The 21,466-nt window shown below is 52.7% G+C and overlaps 1 protein-coding gene across 1 annotated transcript in view; it reads right to left on the bottom strand.

The window, feature by feature from the left end:
• LOC113570017 (roundabout homolog 1-like) overlaps nt 1–21,466 on the bottom strand; it is a 128,294-nt gene that overhangs the window by 27,379 nt on the left and 79,449 nt on the right. Inside the window, exon 5 of the mRNA XM_035535463.1 lies at nt 3,161–3,318. Coding sequence (XP_035391356.1) covers nt 3,161–3,318 — 158 coding nt within the window. The remainder of the gene's footprint in view (nt 1–3,160; nt 3,319–21,466) is intronic.

The raw sequence follows: 21,466 nt of genomic DNA, 5'->3' as shown, positions 1-21,466 counted from the left end.
TTAAAGCAGTGAGAACCTGACAGAGGTGCTTTACGCCTCAGTCCCTGCAGTCTGTTGAAACAAACCCCCTTTGTTCCGCACATACAGGACCCCACGCAATCGGAAGCAGCCCATGTGCGAGGCGTCCCTCGACTCCACGTCGGCAATGCCGGTCTGATCCGGCTTCTGCACCTGTAGCGCCGCAAAAAAAAAATGTACGAGGCTGATTAAACGCGTTTTGGCCCCGGAGGGCCGGAAATAGGGGAGAGTGTCGTTAAAAGGGCCAACGGGCACGAAGGGCCTCGGGTGATACAGGTTTGCTTTGCCGTCGTTTAACAGCAGTAAAAACGGGTTGCCGGAGGACTGGGCATTGGAGCATGTCCCGATAGGGGAGGAAGTGATGTCGTTCTTCCTCATGCTACTGTGCGGAGAGAGGGGCCTCCTCCGTCACAGCCAATCGCCTGGTGTGCAGATTTACGGCAGCCCGCCTGGCCACACCTCCAGCCAGGGTCGGTGGGCCGGCCTCGGGCTCTACGAGTTGAGGCACTCCCAGGGGTCCATAAAAAGGCACCGGCGCATTTTATTGGAGACGGCAGCAGGGGGCCTGGCTGGAGATGGAAAGAGTTTCAAAGAGCTCTGCTTCTCTCCACTGTAGGAGACGAGGGTATGAAGGTTTGTCATGTTGCTGCTCACTTGGGGCTACAACGGTCACCATTAAGGGAGGGGCGTGTGCGTGTGTGTGTGTGTCTTTGTGGGTTATGTGTATGTCACATTGCACTGATTATCTAAAAAAAAAAATCACCTAGCCGGTCACACGTGCCTCACACGTGCGTATAACACAAACACACCGTACAAGTGCACCAATGGAACAAATGACACACCCACATTCCACGGAAAATGAGTCCACCAATCGCGTGTTCAGATTAGACACAGAGCAGCCTGGTTATCACGGGACAGCAGACGCAGCGTCCTGATGAAACGCCAGCCCGCACTGCACATCTGGAAGCGGCCGGGAACAAAGCACGCGCTGGCCGCCTTTGATGACCAAGCTTTAGACGCCATGGCATTCCGGCAGCCATCGGACCGCGAGGCCTCCCTCCTCCGTGTCTGCCGTGACCCACCCACACCCTCACCCTCTCATCCTCCTGTCTGCCGTTTCCCTTTCCGGGCCTTCCGGTGAAGATGCTCTGGGGTCCATACGTGGAAGGATTTTTACCCAACCTGCAGATATGAACCTTGGGTGGAGCAGCACGGATGAGGGATGGATATAGACGACACACTGAAATTGGAGAGGGAGATCTATGAAAGAGCTCATCAATTGACTGTGCTATATAACATAGCACGGGGCTTCAGAACTCATAACTAGAAAATTCTACTGTTTGCGGCACCTGCAGCTAAACAATGCCAATATGACGGCAGCCGCAGGGGGCAGGAATCCATACTGCTGAAGATAAATAACGCTCAATAACAGGGAAGCCTGGAAGAGCAGTCCAGCGACTGGCCATGACCTCAGTCAGCGGGAGCAGGCCAAAGCCAAACCGGGCCTGACTTCTATTCCGAGTTCTGCCACGGGTGAGATTTGCTGCAGTGTAAGGCTTAGGAGATTTATCAGACTAGGAGACGACCTGCAATTCCCACAAATGCACACACACACACACACACACACACACACAGGGGAGTGAGAGGTCAGTGGTGGGCGACTACTGGGAAATCATCAAAATGGAATCCCAGTCCTCGTCGCCGGAATGAATCCCCCAAGAGCTCCGGGCACCACGGCGACAGGATCAACGATGTGTCGGGATGAAAGCAAGCCATGAAGCCGACGGGGGATACAGGCGGAGAGGCGGGACTATTCCCATGGCGACCACTAGCACCAGCAGCTAGAGAGAGAGAGAGAGATACTCCTCTGCTGTTTCAGGTGCGGTATCCTCTGACACCCAGTCATGAGAACGCAGACGTGACGAGAACAAACGGAATGGGAATAAGGCCCGTTTCCTTTGTTTCGGCGCACACACACACTCCGGCTCCCCTCGCCACACCTCATTTTTCACAGCGGGCAGAGACGAGGCATGCCCATCAACCCCCCCCGCTCCCGAGGGGCAGCCGGAGAGGCGGCCAGAAGAGCGCCAGTCATAAATTCACTCCGTAAAATTTACTCCGATATAAAGGCTTGTGCAATGCATGTTGGGGAATGTGGGTTGCCATCCACATCCAGGTACAATTATGGAATGAGTTTATTTATAGATTAGATTATGCACGAGGGACTATTAATTATGTTGAATGTTTGCCAAATCGGCGACTTTGATCTGGCAGAACAAGGCCAGGAATGTGGTCACACAAACACAAACACATGCGCACACAGGCACACACACACGCAGACGTATACACTCACACATATGGGCGTGTGTCACATTTAGAATCCTTCCAGGTCCCCCCCCACAAGCACGTGCCAAGTGTGGTTAATCTGCTTCCTTTCCTGGGTAATTACAACTGGATTTATCGGCTTGCATACGACAGCAGGACTCTTCAAAGCTCATCTTCACCGTTGGGGAGGCGAAACGCCACTGGGGCGTCTGTGTCGCTCCTGGGCTGGGCTACACTCTGTGTGCAACGCTAACTTTTAGCGTAGGACCACAGGACGAGGCCTTGCCCCGTAACCGAACACTTGCATTGTTCAGAAGCACTAATGTGTCATGTGACTTTCAGAGTCATCAAAGCCCCCTACCGTGACCGCCACACACACCTCGCGTGGACCTGGCCAGGCACAAGGCACCAAAAAGGCTCTAGGCCTGGTTAGGAACTAACGAGCAGGCAGGTGACTGACCCCCCCCCCCCAGGTGATAAAGCGGGCCGACGGGACTCCCTTACGCTAGCTCTGTCCCTCCATAGACCTCTCCCTGTCTGCCATCTCGCGGGATTCACGGGCGTGCTGTCCTAAATCCGGTCCTAACGGCTCTATCCGTACGCGGGGGCGTACCCCCCCACGCAGCCGGCGTGTTATGGAGTGGCCTTGGCGCTTTTAATGGGCCCTGGGTCAGCAGCTCACATGCAAACACATAAACACGCGGAATGCACGCGCCGCCTCTTCGGAGGTAAATCTCGAGGCAGGCGGCCCCGACTCTGTTTCGGGGGTTATTAATGCGTGGGGGCGAGGAGGCGAGGCGGGGCCGCTCCAGCTCACCGTGATGCGCTCGTCTCGGTCGTCGATGTTGGCGCCATCCTTCCTCCAGGAGATGGTGGGCTCGGGGTGACCGCGGGGCGGCTGGCACTCCAGCACAGCCGGCTCGCCCTCCGCCACCATCACGTCGGCGGGGTTCTGCCGGAACTCATCGCGCAGGACTGCGGAGAGAGAGAAAGAGAGAGAGAGAGAGAGAGGGAGAGGGAGGAGGGAATGGGGCGGGGTTAATGCGCGGTTCGTGGACCCGGTATGTGGACTCTGATGGCCTGAGCAGATATCAACGTAAGCAATGAACAGCCCGTGCTCTGGCTTGTTCTGCCAGCCGCGCTGGCAAACACACGCGCGCGGACGCACCAACACACACACGCACACTAGATCTTGGGGAACTGGTGTGTCGCTTGGTGCAAAGGTGGAGGTGGACAAAGGTGGACAAAATGTGGCAGGGGGTCACCCGAGGTCGGACAGGCCGGCCGGCACTCGGAGTACCCCCGTCACGCTTGGCTGCACTTCTATCACGGGGAACTGGCGAGAGCCGCCGTTACACTCATCACGCGGCATCCGGCTAAGAGCCTGTGAGAGGCCAGTCGCCTCAGCTGAGGGGCGAGGAGATGAGATTGAATCAGCCCTGCCTCTGGGGGGAGGGGCCATGGGGAGGGGGTGGGGTCTTGGGGAGGGGGAGGCGTACCGACTGGCAGCTCACCTCCCTGTGACCGCCTCCCCTCTCCCGTCTGTCCAATTTAACTTCTGTCAGCGACTACATCTCTCTCTCTCTCTCTCTCTCTCTCTCTCTCTCTCTCTCTCTCTGTCTCTCTCTCTCTGTCTCTCTCTCTCTTTCTTCTTCTCCCAAACTGCTACCTCCTAGAACTGCGTGGGCAAACTGACATCACAGTCAGATCCGTGTCCCGTCGGCCACAGATCAATCGTCCGAGCTCCTTGTTCAGCCGCGGCCGTTCCGGCGCTCCGACCATCGGCCCAACACGAGCCGGTACATCGGAGCGGGATAACGACGCCGCTAATCCAAAAGCGAGGCAGCATGAACGGCATGGCCGAGATGTTCGGTCTCTTCTTGATTCCCGTGTCTCAGATGATGGTTTGTTAAAAAAAAAAAACGACCAATCAAATGCGAATGGTACCTGCAGGTATCTGCGGCGTGTCATTTGTTCAATTCTGACTGATGTCACCGAGAGAGGCGGAGTCTGAGGGATCTCGAGGGGCCCATGATGGGAAAGATCATTTCATTTCGGCCCTTTTTATTAAATCAGCTAGGCTGGAGAGTCTACGATCACATTCCCAACAGTTGGAATGTGAGGACTGCTCTTGGGTGAGGGGGCCATTAGAAATCCTGCCCTCGGTGGTCCCCCTCCTTCCCCCACAGACATCACCAGTGCGTGCTGCTCTCGCCCTGGGGCCGAGGGGCAGATCACATTACGCAGCCGCAGACGCACAGTGGGAGCCCATGCTGCATCAATTGTACTGCATTGCACAACACGGCACTTCCTGTCCTTCAGAACACAGCATTTGCATGTGTGGATACCTGTCTGTGTGTGTGTGTGTGTGTGTGTGTGTGTGTGTATACACAGTCTGATTTTGCCACGCTTTTATCCGTTGCTACTCAGGCTTCCCGTTTCGACCGTCGGCCAATGGGCTTCCTGCATTCAAATCAAAACGCTGCAGTTTTGTTTCTCTGTGCAAACAAAAGCAGGACTGTAATCCAGCAGAGTAGCACAATGAAGAATGGAGAGCTGAACAGACAAACACACAACAGCGGGGCAGTAAACCCCCAGCTTTCAAGTGGCCTTTGTCCAATAACAACAGCTTCTGAAAGGCCTTTTTCAGATCTTGCACTTCATATCACAATTGCAACACACGTAGCCGTGCTTTCTCTTATCAAAGAAGCCGCGATCCCATGAGTAAAGCCCAAACTTGGAAAGCAGAAAATAAGACGCTCAAACTGCTCCCACTTTTATCGAGGGCACACGATACGGCATCTGTGGCACGGGTGCTTGGGTCCTCCATACTGTTCATTTCCACAGTAGTACATATGCTCAGGTGGGTCTGTAAAAGCACAGCACACACTGTGCAGCTCTGGACGCCCCAATCCTCGTCCCCACTCCTTTTCACCAGTGCCTGCGCGCGTGCGTGCGTGCGTGCGTGTCTGTCGCTCTACAGAATTGGCAGTAAATGAGAAGTGTCAGGGGCCGTCCGCTCTACTCCACAGTCCGGGCTGCGGATCTCTTTGTTTTGCCCCTTGGTGGTTTTCTCCTCGGCGCAGGGATATTGGAGACAGATGCCGAAAATGTCAAATTAGAGTCGGCTCCCCGCCCGCCCCCAACGCCTGTGACATTAACGAGGGGCAGCGCAGCCCTGCGCCACAGCTAGAGGTGAGGGAGGAGGGAGGAGAGAACGCCATGCCACGAGAAAACCCAGCGCGCGCACCGAGGTGACGAGGCGAGGCTCCGTGTCACGGCGCGCCCCCGATCACGAGGAGAGTAGCACGGACGTGACTGGCAGTGTCGGCCTGCCGTGATGGAGGCGTTCGCCATGTCGCACGCTGCACCACGGGGACGCCAAGCAAAGTGGCAGAAGAAAATACACAGCACGAGAGAGAGTGAGGGAAGGGGGGAGAGAAGGAAAAGAGAACGAAAGAAGGAGGGAGAAGGAGAGAAAGAGAGGGAGAAGGGAGGAGAGAGAAGAGGACCCATCCCGAGGCAGCGGGTGAATCGCGTCTGCCAAGGGTTGCTGGTCCTAAACGCGGAGGGGGCGGGGCCTAGAGGGGGCGGGGCATGGAGACCCGCCCGGCTCCACCGCGGCACCAGCGCCGCGCTGAACCCAGGAACAGTGAGAAAATCCTGCAGCCGTAATCACTCCCACATGTTCCATTTTCACTCCAGAGAGAGAGAGGGAGAGGGAGGGAGAGAGAGGGAGAGAGAGAGAGAGAGAGAGAGAGAGCGAGAGCGAGCGATGGGGAGGGGATCATGTTCTGATGAGCGCCACTGACACAGCCGAAGTAATTGGGTTGACCCTGTAATTGGTGGTACTTCTGTCTCTTCTTTTCGTCTCGCCGGCGAGAAAACGCCACTCTTGGGGGAAAATGTTTTAAATAAGAACAGGACTGAGCGGGACTGAGCGGGAATGAGCGGGACTGTCTCCTTGTCAGTTAGGCAGCTTGTGACTAGTGGTTGATGGGAAACAGCTGTCTACCCACCCACCCACACACACACAAACCCCATATCCTCCACCCTCACTGCTCTTCCTGAGCATCGGACATGGCCGCCTAGCTCCGGTTACTTCTTTAGCCTTTAGAGATGAGACCAGCCTCAATAATTCACCGTGCGATCACAACCATTTGACAGGTCTCCTTCAAGGTCTCTCTTTTACACAGACACAGCACACATTCTCACACACACACACACACACACACACACACATCTTATCTGATCTCCATATTAACCTGCACATTAACCTGTCTAATAAACTGACGACAATGTGAAGTATGTTATAATACTACAGGAAATAAAATTATATGATGCATGGTGCACAAAACTATATTTAATTACAACAAAGAATAAATGTAGACCCCAGAGTACTAACACATTCTCTCCGCATTGTACCATCCTCAATATATCAGCAGTCCTGAAAACCAATCCTTAACAGACGTCCTGAAGCTAGTGTGTAGCCCCCGACTACCCTGCACGCCCCTGACCTGTCGGTCAATATATCAATGCCGTAATGCACGAGAGAGCATTGGAGGATGGGAGAAAAAGAGACGGTGCTGGAGGGTGAGAAGAGAACGAGACACAGAGCACAGACAGGATTTCACTACAAGAGCTCACATATTGAAACCATCCAGCCAGCCAGCAGCTCGATCCTGCCTTTCTCTCGCTCTCTCTCTCTCTCTCTCTCTCTCTCTCTCTCTCTCTCTCTCTACCTCCTCCTCTTCCCTCCATCCTCAGCCTCCGGTGAGACTTCAGAGCCCAGGTGTCCCAGCGGTGTGGCCCTAGCCCTGATCTCCTGGGATGGCACAGGCTGCTGGATGAGTATCCTGGGTGGGATCAATGCTAAATCCCACCCTCAAACACAGAGGGGCGGGGCAGCGGTGGGGAGGAGGCGGGACAATGGCAGTGTCTCACAGCATGCTGGGAAGTAAAACCACAGCCTCCCATAGGCCGCCAAGCAAGCGCATTTCAGCCTAATGTACCAGCCCGGCTCCCAGAACCCACACACACACACACACACGCACACACACACACAAACTCCCACCAACCAACTATTGCACACACGATAAGTGTGAGAAAGGCTAGCTGCTGGTACAAACCCACGATAACCTCACAATGTTTGAAAAGAAATACATTTGCGTTACATTTATAACTTAGCAATTACACGTTTACGTGTGGCTTCCTTACAGTTTCTCTATTCATATATTATTACCTGCCAGACTCTTGGCTGCGTAATTAAGCAAATACAGGGAGATGTGAACAGCACGGGGAAGAGGAAGCTGATCCCAGAAGTGAGTGCACAGCTGTGCCACTTCCAGCGGTATGCCTGCAGACAACAGGCATAGAGGCTCCAGGGGACGGCTTAGAAGAATAATGGCTTTTCCTGAAAACCTGCTAATGCTCGCTCTCGCTCTCTCTCTCTCTCTCTCTCTCTCTAAGCAAAAATAGCACTTTATATCCTGCACAGGGAGCTAGCAGCCGCTCTATAAATTTGCCATTCCGTGTAAATTATCATTCCTATTAGGGTCTCTGTGTGTCAATGAAATTGCTCGCGACAGGCCCGCTTCACTCTACACCAGCATCAATTGCTGAATTCATAAACCATTTAACCACAAAGATTAAATGGGAAACAAAAAGAGAGATAACAGCACCGCTAAGCGAAGCAGGATTGCGCAGCTTTCGGGGGAAGAGCGAGCATTTCACCAGTGAGTTTCCTCAAACGGTGCGCGCGCGAGCGCACGCACAGACAAAGCAGTCGCTACCTCTCCGGCAAGGTAAACACGGCCGTCTACGCGCGCCGTGTCGGCAGTCCCCAGAGCAGATGGCAGCTCTGCTGTAAACCATGCCACACCAGTTGGCACTGGCACCGTGCCACTGGTCACTGTGCCAATTAGTACTCGCGGACGGGGGTGGGGGTGGTTGGGTTGGAGGAGTGCGGGTGGTCGGCGTGGGGCAGTGCTTTTCCCAGGCTGACTGGAGCAGGGCCCAGATCGCTCAGCCAGCAGCACCTAGTCGACAGTCTCTTAGAGGCAGCATGGTGCCTCTAGCATCCACTCCGACATCCTGCTCTCTCTCTCTCTCTCTCTCTCTCTCTCTCTCTCTCTCTCTCTCTCACTTTGTTGGCTATTCTGGTCTAACAAAGGCTCAGTCTGTCCCCTCAGCACTCCAGGAGTTTTCAGCTCTCACAGAGGGGGCTTTGACCACGGTGGGTTTGTTTTCTCCAGCGAGGCTCTGCTTGTCAGCGTTTAGGGTAGCAGGAGCAGGGGCTTACTCCCAAACCTCTCTCACCTCCTCACCGCTTCAACCCCTCCCTCCCTCCCTCACTCACTCACTCACTCACGGTGAACTTCCCTGACAGCATTTGGCACCTCCCGGTTTAAACAAACACGGCCTCTTTGATTGAGTCACAGCAGAGAGGGAGGCCAAGCTTAAATAGAGCCAGAACACACACACACACACACACACACACACACACACACACACACTCCCCCAACCAACTACTGCACTCATAGGTTTGAGAAAGACTAGCTGCTGATACAAACCCAAGATAACATCACAACGTTTGAAAAGAAATATATTTGTACATTTCTAACATGTTATAGAACGAGACACAGAGCACAGACAGGATTTCACTATGAGCTCACTTACTGAAACCATCCAGCCAGCCAGCAGCCCAACCTTGCCTGCCTATCTATCTATCCATCCATCTATCTATCTATCTATCTATCTATCTATCTATCTATCTATCTATCTATCTATCTATCTATCTATCTATCTATCTATCTATCTATCTATCTATCTATCTATCTATCTATCTATCTATCCCTCTCTTTCTCTACCTCTTTCTCTACCTCCTCCTCTTCCCTCCATCCTCAGCCTCCGGTGAGACTTCAGAGCCCAGGTGCCCCAGCGGTGTGGCCCTAGCCCTGATCTCCTGGGATGGCACAGGCTGCTGGATGAGTATCCTGGGTGGGATCAATGCTAAATCCCACCCTCAAACACAGAGGGGCGGGGCAGCGGTGGGGAGGAGGCGGGACAATGGCAGTGTCTCACAGCATGCTGGGAAGTAAAACCACAGCCTCCCATAGGCCGCCAAGCAAGCGCATTTCAGCCTAATGTACCAGCCCGGCTCCCAGAACCCACACACACACACACACACACACACACACACACAAACTCCCACCAACCAACTATTGCACACACGATAAGTGTGAGAAAGGCTAGCTGCTGGTACAAACCCACGATAACTTCACAATGTTTGAAAAGAAATACATTTGCGTTACATTTATAACTTAGCAATTACACATTTACGTGTGGCTTCCTTATAGTTTCTCTATTCATATATTATTACCTGCCAGACTCTTGGCTGCGTAATTAAGCAAATACAGGGAGATGTGAACAGCACGGGGAAGAGGAAGCTGATCCCAGAAGTGAGTGCACAGCTGTGCCACTTCCAGCGGTATGCCTGCAGACAACAGGCATAGAGGCTCCAGGGGACGGCTTAGAAGAATAATGGCTTTTCCTGAAAACCTGCTAATGCTCTCTCTCTCTCTCTCTCTCTCTCTCTCTCTCTCTCTCTCTCTCTCTCTCTCTCTCTCTCTCTCTCTCCAGGTAAGCTAAAATTGCACTTTATATCCTGTACACAGTTAATGGCTGCTCTATACATTTGCAGTTCAGTGTAATTTCAGTGTATTTTCCTGGGTCAGGCTCTTCTCTGCCCCTGCGCGGCAGGTCCGCGTTAGACGCAGAGGCCGAGTCAAACCCGGGCGAAGCAGCTTCAACCCCGCCAGCCCACTAGGGCACGCGGGCATCTGCACGCCCGGAAGAACCCAGCGGGCACCTCGGTTGATGGGAGTAAGGTAGCCAGGGCCTCGATCGGACTGGCATGAGAACCGACGATACAGGGCCGTCTTCTCGGGCCGGTCCTGCCGGGGCGCAACGCGGCCTGTGGCGAACGACGCCTTCGCATCAGCATGTGCGCCACGCATTAATATACATGGAGCATTTTTATTTCTCCCCCTGTCAATTTTTGCATGGTTTATTTATTTGGTATGAACAGAAATGGCCTGGGTCAGCAGATGACTGCGTCACGACTGCATGGAGGGGGCGTTACTGGACAGAGGTTCGGGCAGCTTCCGACGCCGCTGGCTCTCCGCCAGCGCAGAACCGCGGCGATGAAGGCGGGGGAACGCCGACCCAGCAGACCTGTTCTCTGTCCTGCCTCCACCACAACACCACCTTCTCCATGGGAGGGGGCAGGCTGTGGGGGTGGGGGCCCCCGTGAGCCAGGCATCTTACTAATCCCCTGTGCGGCGGTGGGTCTCCGCTGCCCCAGGGTTCTCAGGGGTGGGTGTGCTGACCTCAGGTGCTGCATCTGAACAGCGCAGCAACCTCCCCCGGCCCCTCCCCCGAAGGCTCACGTTTACATTAAAGCCCCACTGAACGCCCATAATCCATCTCCAATTTCTGCTTGGCATGCAGAGCTTCGCTCTGACAGTCTCCCGCCGCCCCTCCGGCCCCCGGGCCTCTCTGAACCCAACCCTCCAGAGTGGAGCCCACCGTGCTGTTGCAGGAGGTTCAGCTGATCCTCGCTCACACACACACACACACACACACACACACACACACAGGCAGATACATACATATTCACACAAACGCTTGCACATGAACACACACACACTCACACACACACACACACACACAGATACATACACATTCACACAAACGCTTGCACATGAACACACACACTCACACACACACACGCACACACATTCACGTATGGTGCTTGAGGTAATGAGTGTTAGGGTCATTCTCGAGTTCACACTTCACACACACTAACAGCCCCAGCTTTCAAACCACCGCAGGTGCAGAAGACCCTGGACTGCGGGTTAACGGCGTCATTAATACCCAGATAAGGAAAGAAACACGCAAACATAAATGCAAACACCTGCATGGCATCCGGAGCCGTCGGGACAGCTACAGGAGGCTCTCAGCACCAAGCTTTGGCTGTTTAGATAAACTGGGAGAGCTCAAACTCTGAAAACGCTCCCTGGACGAGCGCACGCCGCTTTGCTCCCGATAAACTGGCAAGGTGCTGTGAGAACCGGTTAACACACAGCTATCCTTAAACACGTGCACACACGCGCGCACACACGCGCGTGCGGTAGGAATGGGTGCCTGTGGAGCGTCTGGCAGAGTGATGCGTCTTTGGCGCTGTGTGTGATTTCCCGTCTCTGCAGTGGCCGCTCTGCTTCCTGCATGGCAGAGCCGAGCTGCAAAAAAAAACCACGAGCGCACACACACACCCACCTGGTAGCAGCGCACATAAACACACATGCCTGGTACCAGCCACACGAACAGACCCCTTGGTGTGGGGCACAGGAGACAGTTTGCACTGCGCTGGTCTCTGTCATGCACTCTGTCTGTGTGTGTGTGTGTGTGTGTGTGTGTGTGTGTGTGTGTGTGTGTGTGTGTGTGTGTGACACGTGGATGACGAGTAGCTCAGTTCATCAGAGAGGACATTCCGTTCAATCCTCACAGCCTCCCTGCTTCTCAGACAGAACCAGTCAAGCTGGGCACTGCATCTCTGTTCTACAAAGCCCACTGAAAACTATGCAACATAGAGAGAGAGAGAGAGAGAGAGAGAGAGAGAGAGAGAGATGAAGAAAGGAGAGGAACCAAGACAAAAAACAGGAAATGAATCAGACTGAAAGGAGAATGAGAAACAGGAGCTCTTCATTGCCTTTCTAAATACTTTATTCAGGATGGATGTGCAATGGAGTATTTAGTGGGAGAACTGTGTTGCACCCAGACAAAGCAAGAAAGCCAACCACACACAGTCCTTCACAGACATAGACACACCCTACTTCACTTAAATGTGTTATATAAATAACAGGTTTTTCTTTGTTGGTTTGCCGTAACTTATTGTTGCTGTTTACGTGTTTTCCTCTTGCAATTCTTCTTTGTGAAAACTACAACATAGAAGTAACAAATGACAAAAGGATCACCTTGGGAAAAATGACACAGCCTACGCTTTGTGATGTCACCTCATGTCTCAGGTGATAAAACCAAATATTTTTTGATATTTAGTTTGCTTGGCATAATAGTTTCATAATAATTTGAATAGTTAGGCAAAATGTCTCTTCATAGCAAGGAAGGCACCTGGAGTCCAGGAAAATATACCTGATGTGTTAGTATTAATAGCTGTTAACAAAAGCTTTGCAGGCATTTCTGAAAGAATCTAAAATAAAGATTTTAATAGCATTGTATGCACACATGAGCACACAGACTTGGGTGTGAGTCTTGGGTACACTCACACACACACACACACACACACACACACACACACACACACACACACACATGCATCTGCACACGCACGTGCACTTTTTCTCTTCGTGTTTTACAATCTCCTTCGCTACTGTTTACTGTAAAAACACTCTCACCCATAATTCACGGCGATTTCCTGCGGGAGCGGCGAGGACAGGAGCTGTGAGCAGAAGGGCCGGCAGAAGGAGAAGAGTCCGGCCTAGAGAACCTCCACCATCCATCACCAGGACGGGGGGCAGACCTAGCTCCGTGGCCCCTAACCCTCCCTGCACACTTATGCTGCTTGTGAGAAAAGATTGCGTCTGATTCACCGCTAAAGCAGGTGTCCATTATCGAGATCGTGTATCTGTGCGCGTGCGAGCGTCTGAGCATTTAAGCACGTCTCAACACACACCCTGTCGCTGACTACATGCAAGATCGAGTTGTCTAAAACAAGCTGTGTGTATTTTCTGTCAGGATGTTTGCAGCCAAAACAGCTGAGCTCAGGGACTACACCCCAAAATAAGCTCTTTAATGACTCACAGAGATAGCTGGTATTTGTGCAGTAATACTATGCACAAGCCAATTAGAATAATAATAATACTGCACTGTAATACCAGCAAAAGGGCTCTTAGCTCCTTCCTCTTCCCTGCGTTGGGGGGGGGGGGGGGGGGGGGGAGGTGTAGCGCTGTTGTTTAGCTCATGAAATATGACAACAAAATGACTAACAGATCTCGTGAATAGAGCTACATTGTACTCGATGGATGGGCAATCAAGCCAGGAACGCAAAGGAATGAAGTGTGTGTGTGCGCGAGCGTTTGTGTCAGAGAGTGAGAAAATCAAACCCAAACATGGTGCTGGAGACTAGCTTGGCCATCCCGGGCGGCCCGTGTGTTTTGATTAGTGTGGTGTAAACAGACGAGTCTGGAGCGCCTGGTACCCAGAGACTGGCATGCACTCCCCTGGCCCCTGGCCCCTGGCCCCTGCCCCGTGCACCCCCACCTCCCACCACGCACCTCCCTTAGCCATGTGGAAGGAGAGCAGGCCCCTTCACTCATGCATGTCTCAGGCGGTGGCGGGGCCAACTGTGGAGCCTTTACGCTTCAAAAAGGCTCTTTGGTTCAAGGGCCACTGCTTCAGCCTTTAGGGCCTTGGCATATGACACACCTGCACACACACACACACACACACACACACACACACATACCTCTCTCCTCCTCGTCTCAGTTCAGTCAGAAGAGACACAAAGTGGAACCACCACCGTTCTAACACCCCCACCCCCACCCCGGTGGTACGGCTGTGGTCGGAGGCTGTGGTTTGTGGTGGGGGGTGCTCCGTGTCGGACCTCACCGCTCCTGATCGCCCGTGCGCACACGCCTCACAGCGCTGGCGTTCAACGTTTGGCTGCCAGAAAGGGGTACCCTCTAAAGGCGTATCCGCTAAAGGCATATCCTCTAAAGGTGTACCCTCTAAAGGCGTATCTTCTAAAGGCGTATCCACTAAAGGCGTATCTTCTAAAGGCGTATCCACTAAAGGCGTATCCCCTAAAGGTGTACCCTCTAAAGTCGTACCCTCTAAAGGCGTATCTTCTAAAGGCGAATCCGCTAAAGGCATATCCCCTAAAGGTGTACCCTCTAAAGTCGTACCCTCTAAAGGCGTATCTTCTAAAGGCGTATCCACTAAAGGCGTATCCCCTAAAGGTGTACCCTCTAAAGTCGTACCCTCTAAAGGCGTATCCTCTAAAGGCATATCCACTAAAGGCGTATCCCCTAAAGGTGTACCCTCTAAAGTCGTACCCTCTAAAGGCGTATCCCCTAAAGGTGTACCCTCTAAAGTCGTACCCTCTAAAGGCGTATCCTCTAAAGGCATATCCACTAAAGGCGTATCCCCTAAAGGTGTACCCTCTAAGGTCGTACCCTCTAAAGGCGTATCCCCTAAAGGCGTATCCCTAAAGGCATATCCACTAAAGGCATATCCACTAAAGGCATATCCCCTAAAGGTGTACCCTCTAAAGGCATATCCACTAAAGGCATATCCCCTAAAGGTGTACCCTCTAAAGGCATATCCACTAAAGGCGTATCCCTAAAGGTGTGTCCTCTAAAGGTGTATCCACTAAAGGAGTATCCTCGAACTTCACTGCTATGTCACTATCAAAGCCGTGGTTCAAGTGTACCATTCAAGCGAAAATGCAGGGAAATGCCAGCCACAGTGCCCCCTACTGGCACAGGAGGACCAGCCCACTCTCCGAGACCAGACGCACGGCAGATCTCCACAGGCACACGGAATCCAGGAGAAATGGAGATCCAGCAAGACGCAATTGTTCCTATTCTTCACCACTCTGTAATTTAGCTGTAAACTTCACTTTATCAATGACAGCACACTGAGGGCAATGGCAGTTATAGAGAGGAGAAAGAGAGAGAGAGAGAGAGAAGTGAACGATAGCGTACAAGAACAGCAGTGACAGATAACGAGAAAGCCAGAGACAGAGCGTGCGGCAGACAGTGGGCAGAGGTCACGGAGGGGGTCTTCCCTCTGCGCGTCCGCCCCATCTCTACGGCGTCTGGCGCACGGCCGAGTGCCTCTGGTGACCCCGGCTGACATGCAAACGCCGGGTTTCTACGTCTGGTTGCATCTCTCTCACGGTCAGCTCTGCCTACTTAAAAAAAAACGCAGTTCCTTTTTTTTATGTAAGGAAGGGATAAAAGTTCAAATGGGCTGCAGGGTCCTCCATGGATGGCCCCACGGCCCAGACACTGCTCGTTAGCCGCAGCCAGCCCCACTGGTACGCCACAAAGCATGCTGGGAGAATACAAAATGTCACGTTTGCTCTGCTGTCCTCTGTTTTGTTCTCTTCCCCTGTCTCTCTCCCTCTCTTCTTGGCTCGCCGTCTCTCGGTTTCGCTTCTCTAGCAGGCCTCAGGGATAACAAATGAAAGCACATTATCTGTCAGGCGGGTTTTTACGATCTGTTCGCTTCTGCCCTCAAGGTTGTCAGCAAACACAGGCACACACACAAGCACAAACACATAAATATAAATCTGGCAACACACACATACAGAAATGTGCTCTCACTGTATTTCCTTTTGCTTCAGAATTGGGGATGAAGATCCCGGCGCATCTCATCTATAAATAAATATGACTTGACTTCATACACACACACACACACACACACACACACACACACACACACACACACCTGCATGCACCTTGGCCTGCTTGACACCAGCACCAGAAGCACGGACAAGCCCCAACATGTCCTAGACTGCCTGCCCTGGTCAAACAACAGGGTAAGTGTATGTTTGTGTTTGTGTGTGTGTGTGTGTGTGTTTGGTGCTCAGCAGTAGTGATAACAGCAGACATATCAAGGCCTGTGATTACGGAGTGATTCAGACGCTCATGACTTGACCTGTGAGCACGCATGTATGTGTGTGTGTGTGTGTGTGTGTGTGTGTGTGTGTGTGTGTGTGTGTGTGTGTGTGTGCGTGTGAGACTGACTGGAGGATGGAATGGTTCGAGTGCAAAGTGCAAGCAGGAAGTTGGTTAGGCGACGCCCTTTCTGACACAGCCACAGAAATCGCAGCGTACTGAGGAGGTGAGGAACAGACACCGAGAACCTGAACAGAGACAGACCACTCGACACGTACAACCAGGTGAGAGATAAACCTGTGGGGTCTCTGCCAGAGAGAGAGAGGGAGCGAGAGAGGTTTGACCTACATAGTTAGGTGGAGGCATGCTGATGATGGTGTGTTATGCCGTGCCCCTGGGAGCCATGGCACACTGCCAGACACAGAGGACTCCCCTCCCCCACCCAAAGCCATTATTCACAAGCAGATGCTGAAGCTAACACGCTAACACGCTAAGACCGTGTTACTTAACGTAAAACAACAGGAGCGACCTAAGGGGAACTGAGTGTAATGCTGAGCTTCCAAGGCATGCGCGCTGTTCTCACACTGACTAACACACAAACACACACACACACACACACACCTCTCGCACTCACTAAAATGGCCATGAGCTAAATGCAAGTGTGCGGATGTCCAGGGCTCCGTCGTGCTCCGTCAGCGCGGACGGACGCGCACACTCGCACCACGGCTCTCGTTAGCTGCTGTTAGGGCACTAAGGAACGGTGAATAAATCCACTCCTGCGCTCATGAATGAGCGAGGGCCTCACACACAGCAACATTACCATTACAATGGGCCGCTGTATGCTATACACTGCCACTGCTTCAGATAGTAATTGATAGTAATTGGGTGCATTAACAAAACTGGATTGAATAAGCTGTGGGTGTGTGTGTGTGTGTCTTTGTCTTTCTCTCTCCCAAATGCCTGAAATGGCATACCTGAATAAAATTTGGGAAACCCAATTAGACAAACGAGGAGCCAAAAATTTCAAATGAAAATGAACTGCTTTCCTCAGTACAGTGTAAATATTAAAATGCACTTCTGAATGTATGAGGTCATGAGGTCTCTAGAGAGGCTCTTTGCCTGTGGCACACACACACACACACACACACACACACACACACACACACACACACACACACACACACACACACACGCGCGCACGCAGGTGTGCTTGTCTCCCCGATTCACCCGGACGCAGTGTGCACATCAGCTCCCCTGTCATTATCATCAGGTTTATCTGGGCTCGTCCACAGCCCAGGGGGACTGGAACCAGTGAGACAAAGTTAAGGACGCTTGCGTTAGAAGTGGAGATCGAATGCCGTCGCCAGTTACGATGTAATTGCTTGCGAGAGAATCCGTAGAGGTGGAGGGTCGGGTGGGGGCACGGGGCGGAGGGGGCTCCTTGATAAGGTCAGGTGCGTTCTGGGCCAGATCCAGTCTGACGGCCCCGATCTCGGCACGGGCTCTGCGGGAGACCCCGAAGGAGTGAGGCACTGCAAATCCACCACGTTCCCATGCCGCCCAGCAATGGAGCCATTATCTTGGGCCCTGCTGCACACGCCGGGACGACACACGCAAAGGTCACGGCAGCAAATGTCAAACATTAATGCCACACGTGCTCCACTTAGGTAAAAGGCATGTGTGTGTGTGTATGTGTGTGTGTGTGTGTGTGTGTGTGTGTGTGTGTGCATTTACGTCTGTGTGTGTGTGTGTGTGTGTGTGTGTGTGTGTGTACATGTGCTCAATGGTCCGTGAAGCCATTGCTTTCCGGAACGTGGTTTCCTTGTGCATGTTGTTGTGTGGCAGACGTATTATCCTCACCGGATAGCTGATCTCACGGGCTTTCAAGCAAAGGCATCGGGAATTCTGACACGCCGACGTGAAATGCATGAGCTACGCTTCTCCCGCCCGAGCAACTAAGGAATGAGAAACAGCTTTCCATGCTCGGGAGTGGGACGGCTCATCCATAACCGCGCTGCAGGCCATACCTAGACCTGCCAGCCTCGCCAGAGAAACAAAGCACACGGCGGGTGCAGAGGAATGGAGCGCAGGCATGTGAGGACTGTGTCTTACACATTAGAGCTTCCATGTGCAGTACACACTTCACTACACACTACACAGTACACACTGTGTGTGTGTGTGAAGAGAGAGATGGGTATAGTACCTTCAAGGTAGTATAGTGTGTGTGTGTGTGTGCGTGTGTGTGTGTGTGTTTGTTTGTTTTCAATGTATTTTCAGGGAAAAAATGTGCTAGCTAGGGAAAAGCATGGAGAAAGATGGGTAGTCTAACCTTGTTAAAACCAGCCAAACTGTCATGACAAAGTAAAAGTACCTGCTGATTCTTTAATAAAAGATGTTCATCTTTTTAAGACTGAAAAGGAAATCTCTTAACACCAAAGTCTTACTACATATAGGTAGCTACATATAGATATAATACATTAATACATGTTACATTTTTTATTATATTTTAAATTGAAAGGGCAATGATATATATTTATTTATTTATTTTTATTTTTTATTTTTTTTTTGAGGTTAAAATTAACTTTAGAGCTAAACCTAACTTTAACTCTCAGAAACACTCAGGGGCTCAGAAAATTCTTATTACCTAGTGGTAGCTACATATAATACATATATATATTGTACAAATTATCCATATGTATACACACAAGTCATAAAAATATAAAACCAAACCCAGTGGTAAAGAAGTACTCTGTGCTTCAGCGCCCCTCTGCCTGCTTCACTGGGCTCTGTACACCCCTCCGTACGGCCCTCTGCCTGCTTCGCCAGGCTCCATACATCCCTCCGTATGCCGGTCTGCCTGCTTCACCAGGCTCCGAATGCCCCTCTGTACGCCCCTCTGCCTGCTTCCCTGGGCTGCATACGCCCCTCCGCTTGTTTCTCCGGGATCCCTACGCCCCTCTGCCTGCTTCTGTGGGCTTTGTAATGGCCCTCTGTACGCCCCTGTGCCTGCTTCTCCGGGCTCAGTAAGCCCCTGTGCCTGCTTCTCCGGGCTCAGTAAGCCCCTGTGCCTGCTTCCCCGGGCTCCGTACGCCCCTGTGGCTGCTTCTCCAGGCTCCGTATGCCCCTGTGGCTGCTTCTCCAGGCTCCGTACGCCCCTGTGCCTGCTTCTCTGGGCTCCGTACGCCCGTGCCTGCTTCTCCGGGCTCCGTACGCCCCTGTGGCTGCTTCTCCGGGCTCCGTACGCCCCTGTGCCTGCTTCTCTGGGCTCCGTACGCCCCTGTGGCTGCTTCTCCGGGCTCCGTAATGCTGCTCTCACTGCTGTGGGCTTTCTCTGCCAAGACAGCAGGCTGCTACGCTGCCACCACGCGACACACAGGCCGAGGGACAAAATGACGCAGCAGGAAGCCGCTGGCAAACCCAGTGCTACACCCCCCACCAGCCACAGCGCTCCACAGGGTGGGGAGGGGTAGAAGTGAGAGGGGTAGGTGGGGTGGTACGGAAGGGACGGCCGACCTCGCGACCCTGCGTGTCCGAGGCCTTGTCTCGTCCCATCCCCGTTCCAATTCACCCTGCTGTCTCGAACTGCTGTCTCCTTCTCTTTCTGCCAGTCTAGTTTCCAGACTGGGAGCTCGCAGGGAGACGGTCGGCATTAGTCTAGGGCGATCTGCTCCTTTAATTCCTGTGGCCTTCTCCCACTGGGCCCGCCTGCGATCCTTCAGCCGTTTGTCTGAGGGGCTCTTGGGAATTCTCCAATCTCTGCCTCTATTATCCAGACGTAAGTGGAGTCGATTGCTTTAGCGCACGCTATCCTGCAATGCCACTTGCTGTCGCACCTGCCAAAGAGCGGCCGACATTCTGGAGGTGAATTCTAAATACAGATGGAGACGAAATGATTGAACTGTGTGGTCTCACGCCCTGTTTGGCTCCTCATTTCACACACACACACACACACACACACACACACACACACATATACATACACGCTTCCTTGGAAGGCAAGGTCAAACCTGATGTCACGCACGCATGCACACACGAATTAAGGGTCACAAATTCTCTGCGAAAGAAGCGCCAAAGTGGGACAGCGTTTATGTGTGCCAGCGTCGGTGACCCAGCAGGGGTCAGGCCAGAACCGAGGACTCTGGGAAGACTCCCACGCCTGCCCCAGCACCCCCAGCGCCCCCTAGGGCTCCTCCCCCTTCCTCGGACCCTTTCCCCATACTTCTGTAGCCTCGTCTGCTGACCGTGTCGAGCAGTCTTGCCCCTCACCTCCCTGCGTCCTCATTGGTCTGATGAATAATTTCACACCTTCCCTCTTCGATGGGGGCTGATGGGTGGCCGAGGGAGGCGTCTGTCGGCCGGTCGAAGGAGAGTCCGTGAGGGAGGGGTAGGGGGTGAACCGTAGACATGAAAGATTGATAAAGGAGCGATGTCAGTGCTCTGATTCCACATTCTCTTTGAGGTTTCGGTCGAAAGGGCCACGGGATGGGATGGAGCGCAGCATGCGGCCCGATATCTGCACTCGCGGCATCGCCTACACCAACATAGAACAAAAGTCCCGCCCACCTTCATGTTCTGCTTTGTGTGTGTGTGTGTGTGTGTGTGTGTGTGTGTGTGTGTGTGTGTGTGCACGCGTGCATGCTTTCTGTCAAGATTAGAATTCCAATTAAAATAAGCTGCAAGAGAGATTCTTTGACGCTCAAATTGAATTATGACTATGTCTGTGTCAGTAAAGACATAACTAGTACACACCCAGCCGAGAGTTTCCCCTCGTAAGCAGCTACTTTGAGACGAGGAGAAAATGCACGTATCTCTCAAAGGCCCACTCCTGCCAGTCTTCCGAGACTGTTAACTTCTTAAATCACTTCCACAACTCTTGTCAGCTAACGGAGAACACGATAAGGTGGGGGGTGGCGAAATAGCTGCGCTGCGATCCTCAGAAGAGTCGTAGTCACCGGGGTGGAGCTCGCAGCCAAGAAAAGTTTGCGCGCAGTAATCTTTTGTTGAAAAGGAGACCAAGGAATCAGAGCCCCAGCTTGTCCCTGGTCGAGCCTGAAGTTGGACTTAGCGTCGTGTTCGGGTCGGAGAATTGCGGCCCTTTTCTGCAGGCGGCGATGAAAAGAGCTGGATGAATGAAAGAGAGAGAAAAGGCGACCTGCAGGAGGTGGTGGGGAACGTTGCTTCTGGGTTGTTCTTTAACTTTCACACCAGAATAAAAGGACAAGCCCCCCCCCCCCCCCCCCCCACCACCACCACACAGAGGGTTTTCTGGCTGCTCTGCCTGCTTTGTGATACGGGGATTGCGAAAGCCATAAAATCACGTCTTCCTGCCAGTCAAACCCGGCAGCGGGGCCGTATCGACTGGCCACACACACACACACACACACACACACACACACACACACACACACTGTACGCCCCTG

Source organism: Electrophorus electricus, chromosome 17, assembly GCF_013358815.1.
Source record: "Electrophorus electricus isolate fEleEle1 chromosome 17, fEleEle1.pri, whole genome shotgun sequence".
Classification (NCBI taxonomy): Eukaryota; Metazoa; Chordata; class Actinopteri; order Gymnotiformes; family Gymnotidae; genus Electrophorus; species Electrophorus electricus.
This window is presented reverse-complemented; position numbering and strand designations above follow the sequence as displayed.